At 44.6% G+C, this 24,644-nt stretch overlaps 1 protein-coding gene across 1 annotated transcript in view; it reads left to right on the forward strand.

Moving 5' to 3' along the window:
• The first annotated feature begins 9,337 nt into the window (after window positions 1–9,337).
• Window positions 9,338–24,644, forward strand: part of LOC135377075 (uncharacterized) — a 29,821-nt gene continuing 14,514 nt past the window's right edge. Inside the window, exons 1-2 of the mRNA XM_064609414.1 lie at window positions 9,338–9,506; window positions 20,651–20,820. Of these exons, the coding sequence (XP_064465484.1) occupies window positions 9,417–9,506; window positions 20,651–20,820 (260 nt within the window). The 5' untranslated portion in view covers window positions 9,338–9,416. The remainder of the gene's footprint in view (window positions 9,507–20,650; window positions 20,821–24,644) is intronic.

The following is a 24,644-nucleotide window of genomic DNA, read 5'->3' on the forward strand; positions in this document are numbered from 1 at the left end:
ATGGCTTTTGTTAGCCGGGATATATCACGACCTTTCAGCCGTCTGTAAACCGCGTAGTCGTGGACCATGGAGTCGAATAGTCCAAGGCAACCCTGGTAAATGTCCTGGTCTGCGGACTTAAGCTGTTGGCATAGGAGGACGACGAGGGCGCTGAGGTATCCGTCCACACGACGGTGTTTCTTCATGAGCTCTCCGATTTTCTCGAAGATTCCAGCTGCGCGGGATTCTATCTCGCTGCCGAGGTCCTCCACTGGTGTCGGGTCTTCTGTCGGGGCCATGCACGCGCAGCGGAGAAAGCCAAAGAATCGCAAGAAGCACGCCATCCTGGTCAATGCAACACTAGGTATGAGTTAGGAAAAACGATGATAACGTTAGAGCATTTTGGGGTGGAAGTAGTTATCGTTCATTTTGTAAGGTTAGTGTCGATAATAAGCGTCGCGCGACGCTCGTGATACTGGTATAATATTTGCTAACCGCCTTGATACGTGTAATACAACGTTTACTCGCTTGCCGGACGTTGTTAATGGTGGACACCACCGTACAAACACTTTCCCACCTTTACGACACCACCGTACAAACACTTTCCCACCTTTACCGGTATCAAGGCAAAATATTTTCACTGGCGGTGAAAATCGACATGAACAGTGGCGATATAGGGCCCCCTAACTCACACTCCAGAAACCAACGTTTCACCATAGACAATGATGAGGGTGATGTTTTCCGAAAAGAAGCATTCACCTGTGCCCATCACGTATGTGTTTCTTCGTCACGCTGGCGGAAGCTTTCATTCGTGTGTCTTCACCATGGTCTTTCAATTCATTGGTCTTCCACTATGATGCAAATATATATATATATATATATATATATATAAACAAGTGTCCTCTGGTGCTGTTGCATCGTTCCATGAGTATCTGTTTCTCTACGTGCAGCCATAGAAGCCATCTTAATCTGTAAGTTTGAATTTCAAACACGTCTAGCGTCATTTACTTATTTCTTTAATGGTTTTTCCCCTCTTTATATATATACGTATATATCCATATATATCCATATCCACATATATATAGCCATCCGCACAAACGCTGCCTGCCTGCGTACTGCTGATGATGGCCCAACAAAGCCGAAACAGATGTCCAGTACTGGCATGCTGACGTTTGACTTACAAACATATCTTACACGTGCAGCCAGCGAGCCCTTGCTAATTTTCTTTTCCCTTATACACTTGACTAGCTTTGCACTGGGCTTTCAGAGGTGTCTTAGGACACCCTGACGGCAGGCATCACGTGCCACGTGACCTTCTGACGCCATCCGCTCAAACGTTGCCTGGCTGCGTACTGCTGATGATGGCCCAACAAGGCCGAAACAGCTGTCAAGTACTGGCATGGTGACGTTTGCCTTACAAACATATGTTACACGTGCAACCAAAGAGCTCTTGCTAATTTCCTTTTCCTTTATACACTTGAGAGTAGTAATGACTGGACACGAGCTGTGCCCAACCCTCAACTGTCCTGAACACGATTAATTTATTAATTAGAGCTAATTGGGACCCCCACGTTAATCAGTGCGCTGGAGTGAGTCACCGGACTAATTGGGGAGCATCTAACTCGTGTCCAGACCAGCTGAGCGTTGTGCACAACTCGTGCTCATAAAAAAGAAAAAATAGATAGAGATAGAGTGGAGAGAAGGAGTTTAGTTGAAGTTGAACACCGGGCATATTGTAGAAAGTGGTCCGGAATGGCCGCTGACCATCGCTGGGCGACGGAGCACACCCTATCGAAAATGTGTCTAAGAGACCTCTCAAAATTTCCTGAGAGGTCTAGAGGACTTTTCAAGAAATCTTGAAAGGTCTGGTAGGACCCTTTAACAGTTCTGAAGTGTCTGAGAGGACCTTTCAAGAAATCTTCAAAGGTCTGGTAGGACCCTTTAACAGTTCTGAAGGGTCTCAGAGGACCTTTCAAGAAATCTTGAAGGGTCTGGTAGGACCTTTCAGGCAGCACAGAGGGGTCTGAGAGGACCTTTTAGAGAAAATCTGGAAGACGTTGTAGAATCATTCATGTAGTCCTGAGGGGTTTGGGGGACCTCTCACACAGCTTTGCGACAGTACGTCGTGCAACACCTCCCAGAGCAAGTTGCTACATGTTTTCCGCGCCGCTACGAAACTCAACGGCTAGCACAACATGACAGCAACAAGATATTAGCGAAGGGTAAAATTTGCAAGACACTACTGAACAAGTCCAGACATGCGACGTCGCATACAAAATACTGCTCATCAGGGAAAAGGCCTAAGCCTGCGACAGAAAATCATAGAGCATACACAACTTAATTTTTCTATGAAAGAAGAAAGCCACTGAAAAGTTTAGCCAGCTGTAGTACTCGAACCCACATCTTCTGGATTGCCGGTTCAGGGCTCTACCAATTGAGCTAAGCTAACACACCTCCTCAGCAACTTCCAAGGGCCAGCCTCAGAACATCAGTTCTCTCTTGTTCATTTCTCTATTTCGCGTAAACTAAATGCTGTCTGCTTGGAAAACCATGCACAGATTTTCTGAGGGAGCAGAGAAATATAGGAATTTTTACTCCGTGCTCAGATAGCAGCATTTCTGCTCCAAAACCCATGACTGCAAAATTAAGCCCTGCTTACTTCATCACGATATCGAACACCCAACAAAATCAAACAAACAACCGCACTTCCACTGATAGAACACCATTCAGCTTTCACCAGGAGGCTTTCTTCTGCGTAAAGGTAGAGAAAATAAGAAAAGAGCAGCGAAAAATTACACGCACTTTGGCTCGCGTAGCTATAAGAGAAAAAATAAAATAACGAGGCACACGCTTATAAACTGTGATGAAGACACCCATTTCTGCTCTCAGATAATTATTGCATAATGCTAAATACTCAATTGCATTGTCCCTGCCTGAAGAAAGCACAGAAAAAGGACACACAATTTATCTTAAGCGAGCAGCGAAAGTCACTTCTACTCGGACAGCTTAATACCATAAAGTCAGAATTTTTGCAAAGAAAACAAAGCTTGAACAGCGCTACGAATGTGACAGATACATACTAAAAAACAAACAACAACAGGACCGGCGTTCGGCACTCATAAAATATCCCGCCCAAAACAAAGACTTCACCAGGTTCGCGTGGCAATTCCATTAAAAACGTTCATCCTATCCTAAAGATGAGAATGCAAACGCGACTACAGTTATTTTTTAAACCACTATTTCATGCAATAGTACATAAATGTATCACTCGTGTCACACGAAAAGGCAAACAGATGGCACTTACTTGTCAAATGGGGTCCCTGGCTCAAACCCCCCCCCCCCCCCCACACACACAGACACACACTCACATCTTAACATGCAGAAACGTAAAGTCTATTTTCACAACCACATAAATCCATATTATTCCTCAGGCCAATAATTATCCTACCATCGTCAAAAGAAGGTAGGCACATGTATGCGAATGCAAAACAATAGGTCTTCATTCCGGATGTAATAGGATATCATCACTAGGCTGGCGCGAACCAAAAAAAAAAAAGAAAGGAATGCATGTTCGCATACATCCACGGAGAAAACGGTGCCGTGCTTCTGCACAACGATCATTATACTGGAGTGAATTCACTTCGTTTTCCTTTTATTTCCTTGCACCTATATATTTTGCAAGACTATTATATAGAGCAGACTGGTTAAATGTGAACATCATTCGCTACACACTGTAGCTCTCATCATTTTTAAACCAAACTACCTAACATGTGTTCATAGGCCTTCACTAAATAGGTGAGCCGATAATGACTCAAAATAAAATAAAATAAAATAATCATACCACCATCGCTGGCTGCAACTTTGGGTACCCAACAGAGCAGTGCGCTGCCATCAACACTTCAGAGTATAGAAAAGCGTACTGGTTGTCGTTCCCGCCATGTTGTTTATAAGTACGAGCCTGAGTAAGCTGATCGATGATGAGGATCCTTGAGATAAAGTGTCCTGCCTCTGCCGCGGAACATGACATCATCGAAGAGGAGTCGACGCACCATTCTATTGGCGTAAGGCTCCACAAACACAGGTTGCGGTTACCAACATAGTAGAAGTAGTTTTTCGCAAAAGCAACCGCAAAAGAAATCACAAGTTCAAGGTGCTCTAGCCTATCAATATGGTCCCTGTCTGACCTAAAAGTCACTGATATTGGGCAAGATGAAGAATTCGGCAAAGGCATGTCCCAGCACTGAAAATGCTTGCTGCCCAAGCTTTTCAATCATCCAGTGAAGATGAATTCATGAAACTGAGTGACTTACCTAGTGGACATGATGAACTACATGACATGGTTTAGGCAACGACAACCCGGGACCAATATGTCTGAGCGCAGACTGTGTTGTCCATTGTTTATGGAGCACAGCAAGTAATAATGTTTTAACTATATTTTTCTGTTCTAAAAAAAGTTCTTCCCTGTAGTGGGGAGTTTGAGCTGGTGATGGTGCTGTGATAATGAAAAAAAAAAATACTGATGTGAGTCAGGTCGAAGTCGAACTGGCTACCCCAGGACGCTTACACACAGAAAATGCAAACAGATGGACGAGTTAAAGTGATGGAGTTAAACATGCAGTTCAAACGCTTCAACCAAGTGAGTGTAAAATGTTGGAATGGCCGGGTGCACACACAGCACACATTCAGCAACACAGAATGTCCATAATCCCTTTTGTATGTAGTAAATCTTCAAGTGTCCTCAGCGTCCTCGTTGTCGGACAATTGAGGACCTAACAGATTCGCGATGGAGTCCACAAGTCCACAGTCCACAAGTCCACGTCCACAAGTCCACGGGCTCGGGAGTCCACAAGAGACAAGCTCGCCTCTAAACCCTTCAAATGTCAACGTATTTTCGGCGCCTGAGAAGAACGTGTTCTACATCCTCTACAACACCACACTCACTACAGTTCGGAGAGTCGCGCTTCCCAGTTTGAAGAGAAGACGTGCGCTGCACGTACGGTACATTCAGCCGTTGCTTATGTAGGGCAGTCGTCGTTTGTCGTGTGAAGGAAGCTGGTACTCGAAAGGGCGACTTTGGATCGACCTTGTACAGAAGCTAATCCCGAGCAGATCCTGTTAGCCAGGAGCAGCCTTCTACTGCACTACAGCGGGCTTGTTCGAAAAATACAATATTGTTTCCATATATCGAATGTGCGATTATAAACTGTGCTTTTCTTACAGAGAAGCGCTTGCAAATAAGAATATAGCATTCCCTGAAATTGCACAATTAATGCCAAACCTGAACTGTTATCCGTCCTGTCACAAAAATGGACTTTAGAAGGTGCAGAACAACGTATGGTACTCAAGTAATGCAGAGAACAATTCCACTGCTTTTGAACATAATTAATCAGGATTTGCTCATTTCCTCCAAGGGTAACATTATATCTTATATGACCAGCTCCCGTGGCATACTGGTTAAGACGATCATTTTCCACGCCGAGACTGAGAGGTGACACGGGTTCGAATCCTATCACCGGCTGTGCTGTCTGGGGTTTTCCCTGGGTTTTCCGAAGACTTTCCAAACGAGTGTCGGCACAGTTCCGGCTCAGGTCGCATACCAACCCCCCTGTTCTCCACTCCTTTCTGCTGTCCTCTCTCCATCTGTCCACGTCTGTACGCCGCTCATAGCCAGAGTTCCTTCGCGGCGCTAACATAGAATTGAAAAAAAAAAAAGATATTATATGACATTTGTGTGAATTTACATGAATGCATATGATGATGCCGCTACTGTAGAGGGTCAGTGACCCCGTCAAGCCATGAACAGTGGCTTTCTGTCACCGGTTCCTGTCACAATAAATGAAAGAAATACATTAAATAAAATAAAATAAATGTATAAAATAAAATAAATGTATGGTACAAAGAACGCAGCATTCATTTTCTGTTCTTTTCCGTCGTCTTCACCGCGGTATTGGTGTACAATGACGTTTTTTTTTTATTTCGTCAGGAGCATTCCATTCCTTTCAGATCACTCAAAGCTAACGCATAAACAAAAAGAGAGGATCGAACTTGGTGTGTAATCGAACAGAGTTAAACTCCGATATTTTAGTTCGCGCAGCTTCCTTTATGTAATCAACAGTATACATCAGCTGTTATTAAAATAACTGGCTTGTACACGTTGCGAATAGTGAACTGATTTCACAGGCAAACTGGAACAATGTTTCGCTTGAAGGACCTGCACAGAAGTCGTGCATAACAATTACAAAAATACTTTAAGCCCCACATAACAATCGATGCCCAACTGACTTTTGCAAGACAAACTTCTGGTGCACCGCGCTGATAATTTCAAGCTTTAATTATCTTGGACGTGTTATCGACTAATAGCAAGTGACGCTCATTATCTTTCAGCACCTCAAGCATATAGTGCCTTCTTGCCACCTACCTCCTCCCCCCAAAAAAAAGAAATAAATAAAAAGAAACACTGGCGGGAGGGATATGAGCTCGTGTGTGAAGCAGCACTAGCAAATGGTATCTGTGGTTGCCTTCATGTCGGTTTGAGTTCTACACCGTTTGTAATCTTGTGACTCGAATCTACTGAAGAACATCAAACTGCAACGCATGTCATATGAGATCGCAAGAAGTTCAATCAAGTCACGCAGTTGTGTTGTGTTGCTGCGATTCGCCTTGTCATCGCAACAAGTGTCACAAAAAGTTTCTTTATCGCTCGCAGCGTGGTAGTTGGCTAAACAGAAGATAGCCTACGTTTTCATATGATTTTCTCAGTAAACAGCTGCTGCAGATAAAATCAAAAGGCCGGTCGTACGAGTTGACGCTGGTTTGCACCCTGGTACGCTTGATAGTGAACACGGGTGGGTGGTCATCTTAGCACTCAACGCTGACTGTATCTCATGAAATTTATTCTGATATTCATATTTAATGCGCACGCCAAGATGGGGAGATGTGGCACGAAGGGAATAAGTACCTTTCCTTTCGAAGGGAATAAGTACATGCTTCTCACTCGAAAACGCAGTGAAAATCGCAAGGATTGCGGAAGACTGACTTTTTTCTGCATCATAAGCATTGCTGGTCGAGGATTTGCGTGTAAAGCCATACATAAAGAGGTAGATATGCCTTACATTACTGTTTTGTCATGTGGAGATAACGTGTAAAGCTTGGCCACAATATGTATTACAGGGTCTACGACATGATGTGTTCGTTCGGTTCGTGCAAGGGCTGTATCAGCCAGCTATGTGCGGCATCCTGTGTGCAAAGAAAGATATCGTAATCAAATACTGATTTTCAATATACGCTATATGTAAGGTGATTCCCCAAGCTAAGAATAAACATTGATGTGAACACATGCGATACAGGACGTGTTGTAAATGCGTCGTTAAGTCTTAGGTAAATACGTGAAGTTTCATCTCCGAGTCTTTGCCTCGGCATAGTGTTGTACGGGTATCAGTGCTCCTCCTCAGCAATGTGAAAAGTGTATTAAGTGGACGTGCATAAGAATGTTTCGTTGTATTCTGACACTTGTGTGTCATATGCGCATGCTTCCTTCGCTTCTGCAAGCATGAAGAAGCAAATTTAGACATGTATGTGCCTCCGATTATGTATCTGCGTCAAGTAAATAGGGCGAGCATACTGGGCGCTCTCGAATAAAAGGCCAACATCGCGTTTGAGAGACATCTGTTTCCAATTGACTGGCGTTTGTAGTGAACAGCGAGAAAACACGTGGGTCTCGAAAGTTATTGCTTTCCGCTCGATGACAAGGAAGCCGCTGTCACCCGAGGCTCTGAAAAGCGCGCGAACTTCCACAGGCCAGCAGACAACAAGAGACACGGTGTGAACAAATATGAAACGCATAACAGTCTCTGTAGCTGATAATATCCACTGATTTGTATTATTTAACTCTAAACACAAAACTAATACACCGGATAAAAGACGTTGTATTTTCATTATAAAGGATATACTCGTGCACTAAGGGTCTGGTGTGGAGAGAATCGTCTCTGAGCCACGTTGCGGGGAGAAGGCAAACCATCATGCGTTAAAAACTTGTTCTTGATCACCCCTCGTCTTTCGTGTGGCGGGAGAGGCGAGGACGCCGCCGCCTAAAGATGACACGAAAGATGTCAACCTTAACCGAGGTGTATATTCTACGAATAGCCGAAGGTGCAGAATTGCGCCAACACATCAGAGCCCTGTCGTCACAACAGCAACCTGTTCCTCCACCGTACACAACAGCCGCAGACACCGGCCAAAGACCTGTTGTAACACCGGTACACGTACTCCAGTATTATTGTGTGTTTTGATAACTATTTACATGGCTCTTCAATAGTTTCTTTGGTTATTAAATAGAAAAGCTACTCACAGCTATCACAAATTCTAATACAAAATCTTCATACGTATTTCCTACACTTTTGCAAACGAGATGTAATTGATAATGTGTGTGGTCTCGCTGTTTATAGCTCTTCTTGTTTGTGTGCCATTGCTGGCTTAGCTGGTATACCCCTCTCCCCTGAGTATAACTGTGTCTAGCAAGGAGTAAAAAATTATTTGTGTCTTACTCACGACTCTCGTGAACAATTCTTTGATATATATATATATTTTTTTTTTCAGCAGAAGTTATTCTGCGTCTCTCACGTTGTTGCGTAGTCAACAGCAGAAGAGATATTCCCAATCCCAACTCTAGTATGTAACACCTGGTATTTCGTTCTCGCGCTTCGACATTTCAATTCCCACTGTTGCGAAAGTGTTGAAATTGAAATTGAAATTTCAGTTTCACAGGCAATATCATAGGCTACGGACAATAATTGACTGCACACCAATCATAAAATACTCAACTGAAATACTAGTCAATATCTTGCGTTTGTAATGCCAAGGTTTCCCATTGTTGGCTTCCAGGTGTTCCCGACTTAAGTGCACATCGCACAGATGTGTTCAGATACGTTCAGTGTTAGCAGTGTTTGTCCTCGAAATGACATCACCTGCAGGTAACATCTGTCTCAAATAACACATATCATCAACCTATCATTTTCGAAAGTTTACGACATATTAAATGCAAATGCTGCACATGTAATGTCCCAGCACGCTGTGCATCTGTTGCTCTGACATTTTCCCCTGCAGAATTAACTATACGACTGTGATACGGCTGCTCCAGAAAAGCTATTTCGAACTATAGTGTGTAACACCTGGCATTTCTGTCTCGCGCTCCTATCATTACCGAACTGCTAGAAATCTCATTTTGCATGCACTGTAATATCTTGCAGCCAATATTTCACGGCGGGAAGGTCACTCTATCGAGAAAGCTTTAGTCGGTTAAATTACTTCTGTAGTGACATTTAGCCATTCTTTCCCAGAAAGCCATGGCTACCCCTATAATACGACTAGGCTTTTCTTACTTGTGAACTGAGAAGTCTGAGCAGGGTCTGCGTCCGCACGTTTGTTGTGCAGAAAGCATTATGACCCACTTGGCGAGCTTCCTCACTGTCTGCCTCTCTGCCAGCGTTGCCTTCTCCCAGAATTGTCCCAAAAGCGTACCTTCATGGGACGTAAGTGGTCATTTCCTTTTCCTGCGAGCAAGATCTCCTAATTGAGCGTACTTGCATTTGCGTTTCCCTTTATCCCGCCATCCTGAGTCGTGGGCGATGTCCGTTCTCCATATCGGAATCCTGCACTCAGCTACTAAACATAAAAACGTAACCTCACTGAAAGTTGCTACAGAAAGTGCCATTACGCAGAAAAAAAAAGATGATGTTTTTATTTCGTATTTGTAATAAACGTCGTTCAATGACTCAGTTCGTAAAATACAGATGCCGTCGACGCGAGAGAGGGATTTCAACAGATGAAAACGAAGTTCATTTTAATCTGTGTAGGGGAACGCGATTCGGATGCACAGGACGATATCTAAATGTAAAGATTTTACTATCCGTAAAACCTGAGACTTTTCACCTTCTTCACACGAAGTGTACACACACACACACACACACACACATAGACAATGTCCTCCTCCGAACGTTTTCGTTTCCCTCAACCTTTTCGTAGCGAACTTACTGAGGAACGTTAAAGACGTCGTGGAGACGACGTCGTCACAAATATTCTATCTGCAGAAATATGATTCGCCAAGCATCGAGGGGAGGGGGATGTAGGTTTATTGCAAAAAATATGCATGTAGGAACATGTTAAAATTAATTAAAAAAACTGCCCTGATAATGGGATACGTCTGGCTCATCGTCGTCGACGATTACATGACCGGCGCCGGACCTCTTTCACAACGGTTTATGCTCACGCGCCGCGGCGCCGATGACCTTCGGGGTGACGGAGAGCGATGAATCTCCGGGTTATCTCCGTATTCAGCAGATGGCACTGAATCCTCCCGCATTTGGGATCCCTAATGATTAGTGTATCTCCTTGTGAACTGTGGCCGGGCCAAAATCGAAGTAGTCGAAGGGACGCTTTGCACTTCGTTCCAGGACTCACACAGAGTATGTCACAGAGATGCTTACGAATATGCTTTGGAGCGTACAAAGTCCTCTAAAAATGTGGGCTTTCATCGTATCCCCGGAGAGGCAAAGCGAAGGTAAAGGTGAGAGTGGGTAATCGTGGTGTGTATTTTCAACGGAGATGAAATGTGGGAACCATGCAGGAACACCCGAATTTGTGGACGCGCCTTCGTAAACGGTAGGTACTTACACCCGCTATAGTCGTATGCACTCCATAAAAGATACGCAACACAGTGTTTCGAACGACACAATTTCAGGTCAAACCTCAAGATGGCCTTATGAGATCGATTTCACGCCCACATATTTCTTTTCTTTATCACGTCACATCACATCACATCATATCACCCACCAAGAATCTCAGCGAGGGAAAAACATCCCCAGAGACACCTCCGGTTGCTCTACAAGACCCTAATAGCGCACAGACGCAGGTATAAAGTGAAGCTGCGCGTGTTTTATGTGTAGTTTTGAAATATCGATGCAAACGCTTTGCAGGTGTCTTTACGGACAGCACCAATGACAACGACTGGGAAAGCATCTCTGGTGATAACTGAAGCCCGAAATAGTGAGCTTCGGTGGAAGATGGTCTCCTGCTGTTTGGGATGTCTGCAATTAGTGCACGTTTAGAATCAGTAGCCCATCATAAATCGAATTATTCTCTATAAAAATAATTAGTCATTAATTTGTTATTATTATTGAGAAAAAAAATGCGCTTCGTTCTGGAGCATTTCGTAACATAATTGAAGTTGAAGAGCGCACTTTATCCGCGGCGTGCTAAGGCGCTTCCTTTGTATTCTCTATGCGCCGGTCGCGGAAGAACGACGCCTAGCTCGGACATGTGAAGAAATACGTTTCTGCTGCTTCCGGTGGTGTCTGGAGGAAGATGGGGCCGCGATGAAAGGAACGTGTTCACGTTTTGTAACATTTAAAAGAGCCCTACTCCAGCAGGCCAAAACGAGGTCGCGCGGCGGCTGATGGTTCACGTGGCCGAGGGACAAGCGAACTATTATTATGCGTAAAGCGTGAACCGCATGGCCGGAAAAACGTCCGAATTCTTTCCCAACCGAAATCGGGACCGAACTATTTTCGGCGACTGGAGCGTCGGGCCGAATTCGGCCCGATCTGGCAGAGCCAGATATCTCTGCCGAAACCGCAAGTGTTGGCAGCCGAGAAACTTGGAAGCAGCCAATGACGGGTAAGCCGGAAGGGGAACCGTATACCAACAATGACGTGATAAACCGGTTGACTGCTGCTGCGTTTGCGACTTCTCCTCCCATGAATGCAGGGACTATTTCATTGAGGTGGAAGGCTGGAAGGAGATGTTTCCCAAGGTCACAAGCCTTTGGCCGAACTTCGGCTTCCATTTCGGTAGCATACGGTGATTCGCCGAAAAAAGTTCGAACCCGATTTCGGTTCGTGCAGAATTCGGTTAGTTTTTCGTGCCATGCGGTTCAGCATTAATACACACTACCATTATTAATTATAATTTGGAACGAGAACCGAGGGGGCCATAGCTGTAGCTTTTTATTCGGCCATTCGTCATTTCGATGTCGTGAATTTTGCACTTCAGTGGGAAGCTCAGCGCGGAATCATCGTTGTGAATTTGTTGTTCAGTATGCTCAAGATTAATAATTGAGACACACACTGGCTTAAGATTACATTAGATCAAGTTTGCTGTGACGTTTCGACGTCCATGCGGGCATCATCATCAGACGGAAAACAAACTTGTTCTTATGTTATGTTATGTCCCTCACCAGTCATAAAGAATATCACAATGCGGAAATTGATAAAGCGAACTGTTGGGTTGAGAAAGCCTCCAATTAACAAGTGCAGTAAAATACAATTTTACTTATCGAAATCTTTAAAAGTCCAACCCAATACGTTAGACGTTATAAAGGAAATTAGGATTGACATATAGCCGTTGTTCTGATGAGTGAACAATAACAAAGCGGCATCTAGAAGAAACAGCAAACGGTTTTATGGCTCACGAGTCGAGTATGAAACGGCCTCATCAATAGTCGTTCTTTCCTGGGGCCTCCAGTCATGGTCCCCACGTTTGGAATATAGACGACACTACCATACAAACGCTTCTACAGAACAAACGGCATTGGACAAGGGAAGAACCGACGATTCCCGAGCGTTTTCGGGCACAGTCATCCAGCCGTACGCGAACGTATTGCATATTTAAAATTATGGCAATTGATGTTCTGGGGCTGGGACACATAGAAGGGGCAAATACGTAGAAAGCGTCGAGTGCCTAAGAAATTAATGATGAACAAAGAAAGTCACTAATAAGGTCAGCCAGTTGTAGGACTCGTACCCCCATCTTCTGGTTTACCGGTCCAGGGCTTTTCCAATTGGCATAAGCTAACACACCTCTCCAGCGACTTCCAAGGGTGCGTCTTCTGAAGGGACAAACGAACCACTCTCTCTCACTCATCCCGCTTTCACTCTTACATTTTCCTCTTCTCACTCATACACACATTCATACGACGGGATCCACACAAGCGGCATATGTTGAACATAATGGCAATAGACCATATGCAAAACGTAGCGCCATCTCGTAGCACTATCGGGAACCTACCGGCATTCCGCCATGTATGAGGCGTCCCACCCGGCCCGAGCAATCCAAACGACTGTCATACAACAGTTCTCGCGTGTGTCATGCTTCTCGCATATGCTGTTTCAATATCCTATGCATAATGTAAAACCCCGAGACTAGGGAACACGAAAGGACAGACACAAACACGAACCTTTCGACACGACACCTTTCGTGTTCCCTAGTCTCGGGGTTTTACATTATGCATCATCTTCACCAACTCGCTTGCTTCCTAGCCGTTTTTTCAATATCCTATTTATGTGAGGAGACGCGGGTTTCAAAGGGGAATGTAAACCAGGTAAGAAAACCTGTCTGTATTCCTTATTGCATCGAAAGCTTTGAGCGCGGTGACATAGTCGGGCAAGAAAATTTCGTTAACCTAGTGCAACGATGCTGTTATCCCATCCCAGGAGAAATTTATACAAATTTAATTTATAGAAATGTGGTCTATCTCAGCTCGGTGAATCTCAGTTTTCGTTATTTGAGCATCTCCCACATAACTGTCACGTTTAATTGCACTGCATTTCATGTGACTGTTTACTAGACAGGTAGTCCTCCTTAGATGTGCCCCTCAGACGGTGCACTCTGACTGCTTCGATCATTTAGTGCGAGGACACTTGATGCTCCCCTTCCAGTCACCTTCAACAGCTTCCCTGAGGCAGAAATGACTGCTGGCCACCAAGAGAAAAGATAAGTTCAATGCTGACACAGCAAAGGTGTGTTCACGGCACTTCAAATGGACTGATTTTATCAGAAGCGTACCAAATGGAAAACGGACTGGCTATGAATTTGCTGTGCCATCAGTCCTCACATTCAAGAAGAAGCCAGAGAGAAAACTACCAAGTGAACGCGTAGTAGTGATGCAAAACTATCGATAAGTCATCGAGAGTCTCCAGAACCATAGATAGTTAACTACGATAATCGACCATCGATACTTGCCGTAATCGTACTAAGCTTTTATTTACCAAATGTTTGTGCAGTATACAGTGCACTAAATAGTTCTTAAATGGTCTGTACTGAACTGTCTAAATACGTCATAAGATGGCATTAAAGAGCAGCCTTGCACTATGTTAACGTAATTCTTTCTCCCAAAATCGAAATGACCGCGCTCCAATGCACCAAGGAATTGAGAAGCACTCTTGCCTTGCTTGCATTCCCTTTAGGTCCCCTCGTCTCACCATGTGAATAACATGGTGAAATAGCACATGTGTGAGGCAAGACACGCGATAGAATGTGAGTCATGTGTATGACTCTGGTCGTGGAGGGAGCCTCAGACGTGGCAGAATTCCGGAGGTTTCCGTGCGCGCTATAAGAGGGCGCTGCGTTTTGCATATCGTCTATTGATGTTCTGGGGCTAGAACACATAGAAGGGACAAATACATACAAAGCCTTAAGTGCACCCTTCGAAGTCGCTGGGGAGGTGTGTTAGCTTAGCTCAATTGGTAGAGCCCTGGACTGGTAATCGTACAGCTGGTTCGAAGCCACTCTTCATCTGGCGATTTTACAACGAAGTAGCTGACGCCATACACTTTCTGGGCAGGCGTTTTTTCGCTCGATTTTATCTTTCAGTCGTCACGTCGAACCCTGTATTGGGCTGTTATTCAATCTGTCTTCCCGCTTCCATTATACAGGCAAATTTTTTTGGTGCAGGGCCAGGAGAGGATGTGCTTGTACGCGTGAAACGCATGCCTGTAGAACAAGGTGAACGATTGTTTTCTTTCGTCTGCATGCTGGCCCACTACCCGTACGCGTATTTTTCAGGGAGCAAGGCTTCCTTGTTGTGTTTAACAACTTCAACTGTAGGTTATGCACAGAGGAGCAGAACACTGAACATGCTTTTCTCTCCTGTCGGGACGCAGTGTTCTTCTGGGACGTTTTCTAGCGGGCTTTCAGAAAGAATGTCTACTTATGTCCGCTAGTATCCGTTTTCTGCCTCTGTGGCCTGACAGTGTGCTACCGTGGGACGTTGTTGTCTTGCTGGGTCTATCCGCTTTGTGGGTTGCCCGTCGCACTTATGATGGTAACGACCCTCCTGTTGGATCTTGGCATTTCTTCAGGAGGTACGCTACATTATTCTGTAAGTTCGTCCTCTCAAGTACGGGATGCGAAACAGATTCTCCTCGTTAACGCGCTCTTGAACTGTTAATTATTAGTCCAACTGACTATTGAATGCGGTCGGTACAGTTGTTGGCAGCATATGGCAATTGTAATGTAGTTTTATTTCAAACGTAACATGCGTTGAAAGCCTCTGTGTTGGGCTGTATAATTTGTTGCTCAGGTTCGAACTCATGTACACGCTCGAACTTTTGATTTGTCTTCTCCTGAGCTTGTATATTTATATATGTGTGTGCATAGTTCATCTCTACTTTTTAAGCCTCTAAAGGGACTTGCATATAATTGATCTTCATCTGTACAATGGACACCATCAACAATCATCCTTATATGTCTATTCTGAATTGAATTGTGTAATTTTGTTTTGTGTTTGCGCTACATGGCTCAATAAAAAGTTGCGTGAAAAAAAAGTGTGTTATCTTAGCTCAGTTGGTTGAGCGCTGGACCAGTAATCCAGAAGATGTGGGTTCGGGTCCTACAGCTGCCTAACCTTTTCAGGAACTTCCTTCTTTTTATCTTGAGTATTTAGGTTTGAAATCAGCTGTCGTGTGTCTACCGCGTTCCAACAGAAGCATAACTTTTTGTTTAATATGTTGACGAAACCGCCGGCTATGCAAATACAGACAAGGGTACGGCGGCTCTGTTTGCAATGTGCTGATCATGAAAAAAACAATACGAGAGCTTGCTAGACGATACCCTCCTATATACAGTATATTTGAGGTTATGACTAGACAAACAATTGCGCTCATTAGTGTAATCCATGACAAGCCTTGGGACTGGGGACGACGAAAAAAGACACACGCAGGAAAAGTATCAAAACTTTGTCTGTGTTGGTCTTTTTTCGTCATCCCTATTTTCACAAGTTTACTGTCACAAAAACACTAGTGTGAACGCAAAAACAAGAACACGTAAAGTATATCTGGCAAAAGTGTTTGTGATCTATTTTATTTCGTTACAACGAATGTGGAAATTTGTCTTCCACAATAATTATACTTGAGTCGATCACTGTATACCACAGAGTATACCACAGGCCTTCGCATTTTAGGAATTAGCTGGCTCTGGAGTCAGCTGCTAAATACCGGTGACAGCTCGAATAGCGCGGGCACACAGGGGACATTTTTTTTTCCCGGGACATTTTTGGGAGCATTTTTGGAGAGCGATGGGAAAATTGTGTACCAGCTAGGTAAAGATGTAGATAAAAGCTAAAGTCCTGTATAATGAACATGTCGAAAGGATGTCGACCTTTATCCTGGGAGTCAGTGATCTTGTCTCAGATGTGAACGCCCTATTCAGATATTATTAGATATTATTGCAAACCAATCCCGGTGCCGAAACCGAAACTTCCCCTAAACATGTAAACTGGTCCAACTTGAACTGCCATTTCAGTCTCCACTTACGACTAGTCCAGCTTGACTCTGGCACCATGTAGTTGTTCAGTTGCCAAGAGCCCAGCTTGAACTGGCACCACTTCACTTTCCAGTTGCTACCAACCCGAGCTTGAACTGGTACCTGTTGACTCTCCAGTTGGCGCCAGTCCAGCGTTGAACTGGTAGCAGTTCACCTTCCAGTTGCCACCAGTCCAACTTGAACTGATACCACAGAGTGCCCCGTTGCCACCAGCCCAGCTTGAACCAGTATCAGTTCACTTTACAGTTGCCACCAGTTTGGTACCGGTTGGTTTCAGTTGATCACCAGTTGGTGCAAATTGAGAGAGAACTGGTACCAGCTGACTTCCCAGCTCTTTTTTTTTTTTTCGCCTGGGGCTCCTTCATGAAAGCGAAGCCTTTGTTTGCTTGCCTTATATATGCACATGCTGCCCGATGTGACTCTGAGGTACGCTCATACTTGTTCGTCCGTCAACTTCGGCGCTATTGATGAATCGCCAGTCCCACCAGTGCCACCACTGCTTGTCACCCACCACTTAACTGTATGGACAGCTATAACTTCACCACAACCAAGTTTAACAAGGATAATGTCTGTATTAACAGGACACAGATAATAATGTACAGAGGCGGAGAGTTTTCACTTTCCCGGGGGGGCAAGGGCGCACCGCGAAGTAAGTACTCTGGTGGGGGGGGGGGGGTATGTTTATTAAGAAAAAAAAGAAAGGTAAGGTAAGAAAGATGGATGTCGGCTTGTTATTCAAAAAAAGTGAAAGGGGAAGACAAAAAAGGCAAAGAAAAGAAGAAAGCAAAAGAAAACAAAAAGAAGGAAAGAAAAGGAAAAGAAAAATGAAGAACACAAAACTAAAGCTGAAGAATCACACACTCTGGCGGGATCCTATGATGTATGCAGAACTGGTATAGAAATAAGAGGAAGGAAGAACAGAAAAAACAAAACAGAAAAAGAAAAAAACAGAGAGAACGTAAACAGTGAACATGTGCACAACTGAAGGCATTACATCTTTGAAAACTGAGTGCAAAAGGAACAAAATGCATTGAATCCTCGGTGTTTGACCCGAAATATGTGCAATATAATGAATATGGTCAATGAAATGGAGCAGCGGGTGTTGACCCCGCTCCCAACGGGTATGCGTTCCTAATATCCTACCATTACACCTCACTGGCAGCTGCTGGTACCTTTTCGACTGCTTCGTTTCATTGATCTGATTGCTTTGGGCGAAATTCAGGCTATGTGTTGTCTCATCCTATGTGTTTCTTCGCCTCACCTTCTACTGTGATAATGAGTATGGTGGGCGGATACATATTTTACAAATTGCAAGATGCATTTTTGGGGTTGGTGCCTCTTCGCTCTTTTGACCCGGGCGCGCCGAGCCCCAAAGGTTGGTGTCAGGCTCTTAGCGGGACTTCCCGGGAGAGGCGGCGCCCCCCTAGTTCATGTTCCGGGGGCAAGGGCCCCCGCGCCCCCCCCCTCAGTCGGCGCCTATGAATGTACAAAGATAAGTATAAAACACACAATAACATGTAAACGGTGAAAACTGTGAAACCCGAATATGAAACCAAGCATATGACAGAAGGAAGCCATGCGAGTACGATACGTAGGCTGATGGGAGAGTTACTGGGAGATTAGTCGACCCCACACCAATGTCGGTTTTGATGCTCTGTGTTCCCCACATGGGTTTGGTTTGGCGCACACCGAGGGTGGTTCGTTGGAGATCCGCCAGGATACGACGCGGATGTGAAAAAGGTCCAACTGAACGAGGATATCAATCTTCTCATTCGGAGATCTCATCACGGAAGGACGTCGATATTCTTACTGGTTGAGAACACCTCGTTAAATAGCGGCAACTTTACAACCCTATCATTCAACGCCAGTTACACCATCTTCTATGTGAGCACCGTTTGTAGCGTTCACCAGATGGAACATTTTGGCCAACAACTCTTTTTGCGAGAGAGAGAAAAAAATGAGTACTTTCAGGGCGTCTCTGGCCATACACACCGTTTAAGAAGACCCTATATACGTGTAAGAAACTGCAACTATTTCAAACGAAAACGAGATCTCTCCTTAGCAATAGCACTTGAAAGACGTATTAGAACTAAAATTGCAAGCTACAAAGAAACTCCTATACTGACGTGTGACGAGTCGGCAAGGAACTCTACATCGTACACTATTATCTCTCGCGTTGTACATCAGGCGAGGGATGAGAACAAAAAGTAGCCACGGCATCATCCCGTTCCATCAAAAAATTTTTTTGTCCGGCTTCGTTCATAGAACTGTTTAGTTGAGAAATGCCGCAACAACCAAATTCGATCGACTCCTGTACAACACCATGACGAACAAACGGTAGGCTATGACTCACAACGAAGAAACCTCACTCCGAAAAGCTAGTTCCGTCGACATTAAGCATTTTCACATTCTCAATGACAAATGCATCTTGTACGAAATGCAAAACAGGAGGGTTAAATTCACTCATCCCCTTTATGTGTTCTTTGCAATGTTAGAGATCTCGGCAATGCGCATGCGCAGCTTTATTTACGAGTCGTTTTTCTCTCGGCTCAGGTGTCCAGTGCAGTTGATAGATGGCGATACCGACACAATCGTGTTCGCCCTCGCGTGCGTGCGAAACCCTCAAAGAGCAATTGTTGAACATTGCGCACGAACTGGGCGTGTCATCCTACCCACCAGATCACCCGCTTTACAGCGTGAAGCATGCAGACCAGATGGGGTGTTTCAAATGTTGTTTGGGGTGTTTTTGGAAATAAATAAGTTTGTGTTCCTGCTTGTCCGCTCTACTTTTATTCACTTTTTCGGTATGGACACAAGTTCCATACACACCGGCTGCGAGAGACCACTGGTATTGCCTGATTGGTTGGAACGACTGGCAGGTGCATTACTGCCATAGTTACTGGTCGGCCCAAGACGCACATAACCCCCGGGGCTTTAGTCGTGACGTTCCCCACCTCTGTCAGGTCGACAACGGCGAGCTCTTTCATCAGCAACACCACCACTGTGGTAAACGTGTGGTTACTCGTTTCTGGGTATGCGCTCAACTTGTGTCCAACACTTACTGCTCACGTCACGGCCCGGAAGCGAAGGGAATGATGTTTTCGTTCCAGATTGAAAGCTCCCTTGTGAATCAGGGTTGCGTGCTCCACTAGTACTTTTTATGTGAATATGTACCACAGGGCATGTAATCCTAATTTATCTCTCTCCTGATGTGTGTTTCACCGTTCCACGTGCTTCTTTAAAAGGGCATGGAAAGAGTCTAATGAAAACATGTCAGAAGAAGTAGAAACGTGGGCTATATATTCACACAGCAAAGTATGAAAGCAGCGTGCAATCAGAGAGCACCAGACAGTGGGGCAAAAAATACTCCTTCCCACGACTGCCGGTCCGAGCGTCAAGTCAGCCACTCCCAATAGCGCCTTCGTTTTACCTTCTCTGTTTCTTCATGCTGTTGCATTTTGCGCCGACCGCCTCACATTTCGACTGGTCGCTTTCGCTGGCAGAGGATTCTCGGCAGCCAATAAAAATTGCTGTCTCGCTTGATGCCCCCCTCCCCCTGACACACACACGGCAGGAGGATCGTGCGCGAAATTGCCGCCGCTGCGCGCATTGCTGTACACTATCTCAGGAAATTGGCACTTCCCAAAGGAAATATTTTGCTAGACGTTTCGTGAAGAATAATATGCCTATATCACGTGGTAAAATTATATATGGTCAAAGTGTCTTCCATGCTATTGAAGAGCATGGCTTTACGCACGGTTTTCATCTCGGGGGGGGGGGGAGGGGATATGTCTAATGCTGGGAATATTACAAATCTACAGGAGTTAACAGCTGTCGCCTGGCTACTAGTGTGTATTAATACCAGCGATTCTTTTTGGAGGGATGTTGTGATATACGAGAGGGTGTTGCGAGGTGTAAGCTGTGCCAGCAAAGTCCCTGCATTTACGCATTACAAGTCCCGTAATTCCATGCCTAACATGATGTGCACGTTACTACTGAAATATGCATAATGTGATTGTATTTAAGAAAGCGCTTCGTTGCACTCTCTTGTATCGACTTGTATCAACTCTCTTTGCAGGCCCTAGCTGCACTCAACCAAGTCATACCCTACATGAGGTACGTCTCTCAGCATGCCCCAAAGGACAAGGAGAAGTGTCTGTTCTTCGACGTTCCTTTTTCGTACCCCCACTCGAAAACGAAACTGAGGAGTAACACCTATGGCGCATACAATGAAGCCTTCAAAAAACAGTAAGAAAAGCCGACACTTTCCATGCTTTGAGCGCAAGCAGTGTGCCCCTACTCAATGAAACCTACAGCCGAGCAGAAAGCGTCTAAATCATTCACATAAAAAGATAGAAACCAAACTACAATATTATGTGTGAAACAAGCTGAGGACGTGCCTCGTCTCTCCTCGGTCGTCTCCATTTCGAGCGATCTCTTAGAATCTTCACTGAAACCCATCGGACATCAAAATATGAATGTGTGTTTGTCTATATGCTGATTTTCTCCAGAGTGATTGCTTGATACAGGACACCCTCATAATCCGGTAGAGAAAGCCTGTTGTATTCATTACAGGCTGATTCTAAAATAGAGTACAAAAGAAACACTGATTTGATAAGCATTTTCCTAGTGCTTAATGAGATGAGGAATCTTTATGGAGATATATTTTTTGCAAGTTATCAAAAAATGTAAAATAAGAACAGAACACGAAATGCTATTTTTGTCGTCATCTGAGCGCCGTAGAAAAGTTTCCCTGGCTCACACGGAAACTCAAACATCCTTTAACACTATAAATCGCTACAGTCTACCAGCCTAGACACGCTTTATGTAAAATTAACAGTCCCTCGCGGCGCCATACGATCTGAAAAATGTTGGGCGAAACATATAGACGCTCAAGGCAGTGACGCCCCCTCAAACAATCATCCGTCTGTGCTTGTAGGCAGCGCAAGTATGAGCTCAGCCGTCTTGTCCTTCCTCGACATTTGCACTGGTGGTATTTGCAAAACAGTGAACCTTCTCATTCAAAGAATTACAGACTGTTACAGGCTACCTTCTGGAACCAAGCACGTCAATGATAAAGACAATCTCAATCTCGTCAATGCAGTGACACTGTCGGATCGAAAAATTCGACAAGACTCCATCAGAAATTATCATGATACATCAGAATATCTTGATGAGCCATCAAGCCAGCTTGGCGGCCCATTAGCCAATCCTAGTGGTCCGACAGGAGTGTTAGCGGTCCGACAAATGTTGTCCCACAGTCCGTCAGTAGGCCTAATGGCCCCACAAGAAAGCCTGGCAGTGCGACGAGGCCCCTGGCGGTCTGACACAGGGTATCTAACAGTCCAGAAGGTGAGCTTAGTGGCCCCACTGGAGAACCCAATGGACCGTCAGCGAGATTTGGCGGCCAAAGAAATGACGCCTCATAGTAAATCAGAAGCCCCGAATGCGATATCAGAGATATGGCATAGCTTAAAATTGCTAAAACCCTCAGTTCAATGAACATTAAAGTAGTAATCACTGGACACAGACTGCCGCCAACTCACAACTAGCCTTAAACACGATTGATTAATTAATTAAAGTTAATTGGGACCCTCACATTAATCAGCATCATCCAATGAGTCATCACACTAATTGGGGGGCGTCTAACTCGTGTTCAGGCCAGCTGTGAGTTGGCGGCAACCTGTGTCCGTAAAAAAGGAAAAAAATAGATAGAGATAGAGTGGAGAGAAGGAGCTTAGTTGAATATCAACAACGCCATCTTGAAGAAACTGATCCGGAACGGCCGCTGACCATCGCTGGGCGACGGAGCACAGAGGCGGGTTGCAAAGCATCTTAAGCTGTGACCACAAGTCCTGGACATCCTGTGACGTCAGCTGTGACGTCATCATGGCATCTCTGGGCACGTTAGGACAGCTCTGGACATGCAAGGAGAAAAACACTCGTAATAGAGAGGTTGTGAAAGCAAGAGTAAAGATGCTAACCATTAATAGCTATCAACAAAAACAATCAGGCACAGAAGCAAAACAGCCCACCACAACAGCAGTCACGGGGAGCGCGGAACAATGCGACTGGTCTATCCGACAGCCAGGCACAGAACTGAATCATAATGCTTTTTTCTCCTGTATAAAGTCGCGCATCTGCACCCTCTAGTTGTTACATTCTTAACTAATGTGACACTTGAACAGTTGAGACACTCACCATTATCGGACAGGTACACTACATTCCCTCATTGTAAATCCGCTCGTCACAAAATCCACCTGCATCGTCGAACACCATTCACCAGTGACGAACCACACATCCGCACCCCATCAGAGGCAGACAGAACCCCACCGAAGCTACGCTCTTCTACTAACGGCCATTGCAATTGCTAGGAACAGAACTAACGCGTCCACACCCGCCAGTGTCCAAGAGAAAAGGGAATCCTTGCGCCCCCTGCAGGCTTTGCTCATTGGTCATGATGTCATCGTCTCAGGGCTACACTGTTTTTTTTCCACTAATGTCCAACCCATCGCCTCTGGACAAGGTCCACCTGAAACAATAGAGTCGCGGTATGACGTCATCATGCAGCTGCGTGGCTCAAGGAAGCGTACGCTTTACACAGGAGACCTGTTATCTATTGAATCACTATCCTAAGATTATCTCCTTTATTCTAATATAATGATTGCATAGGGAACTATTGCAGAAAAACACCATACATGAGAGGTGATTGTGGGAATTAAGCATTTCATTCCCAAAGTCTTACTAAATGAGACTTACGAGTACAGGGAAAAACAAAATAATGGTTCAGCAAGACATGTCCATCCCATCCGAGAGATGGGAAGCTAACTGAATAATGACGCTTTGTTCCTCCTGAATAAATTCACACACCTGTCCCTCTTGCGGTTACTCTCTGAACTAAATGAATCACAAAATTATTAAGAATCGTTCTAGCTCTACTCCTGTTCAAGGCAGCACTATCGACGTCGTCAAGAATGTTTCTTTTAAAAAAAAACTACATGTAGAAGGAAAGCATGTCAGAACAGGTCTGGGCATGTCACCGCATGTTTGTCAGACAACAAGGGGGGAAAAGCGAAAAGAAACACTTGAACAAAGCAAAAAACCAGCATCAAACTATTTCTAAGCGCACGCACTCCTCTTATTCAAAAACAGTGCTCATCATAAATCCGTCCAGGACAATACACACCATTTTTCTATTGCTACACTTTTTTCCAGTAATGGTCAATGCATTGCTACAGACTGTGTGACGTCATCACATCCATCTGAAGCAGACAGCGGCAAAGACAAACACTCCTATTATTTATTGAATCGTAAGGTTATTTCCTTTGTCAGACTCTTAATGATGTTCACTTTTACAATAAAATTCAACAAAAAAAAAGCGCCGTGCATGAATCTTGATCTGAGCGATTTTCACTGCAAAGGCTCATCATGGTCATTAGAATCACAACACCAGTAAACTACCACTGCTCTTTGAAAATAAGAAGTGAGACCACTCAACATCACCACAAGGCTTATGTAATACATGACCCTTTCTATGCTTGTATACTTGTTGTCTGAGGCTACACCTGCGCGCAAAAAGACGCGAAAGCCTGGAGGCAAAGTTCCATCCACGCACGACAAAACACAAGACAGAACACCTTGACAGGAACATGATTGCATTCCCACTATATTAATGATTATTTCATTGCAGTTTTGAAAAACTACTACAAAACTATAGGAAGGGAGTTGCCTCAGGACAGAAGGCGGCGGCTTCTGTCCTGAGGCAACTCCCTTCCTACATCTCTACCGGTTAGCTGGATTTCTACCCATCTACTACAAAACTATGATTTTAGAAGCCTATTAAAATTCTACTTTCTATGGAAACTATAATTGCCCTGTTACTTGGATCGCTATTAATCAAGCATACCGATTTTTTTTCTCTTCCCATTTCAGCCTACCGAGTCTTGTCATGCAGTGAAGCAGACTCACATCCAAAATTATTAATTACACTGAGGGTGCCGTGCTTTAGGAATTCCTATCCTGCGCACAGATGCAAGCGTTTCTGCACGAATACGTATAACAGCTTACTTCTT

This window comes from Ornithodoros turicata, chromosome 1 (assembly GCF_037126465.1).
Source record: "Ornithodoros turicata isolate Travis chromosome 1, ASM3712646v1, whole genome shotgun sequence".
Lineage (NCBI taxonomy): Eukaryota > Metazoa > Arthropoda > Arachnida > Ixodida > Argasidae > Ornithodoros > Ornithodoros turicata.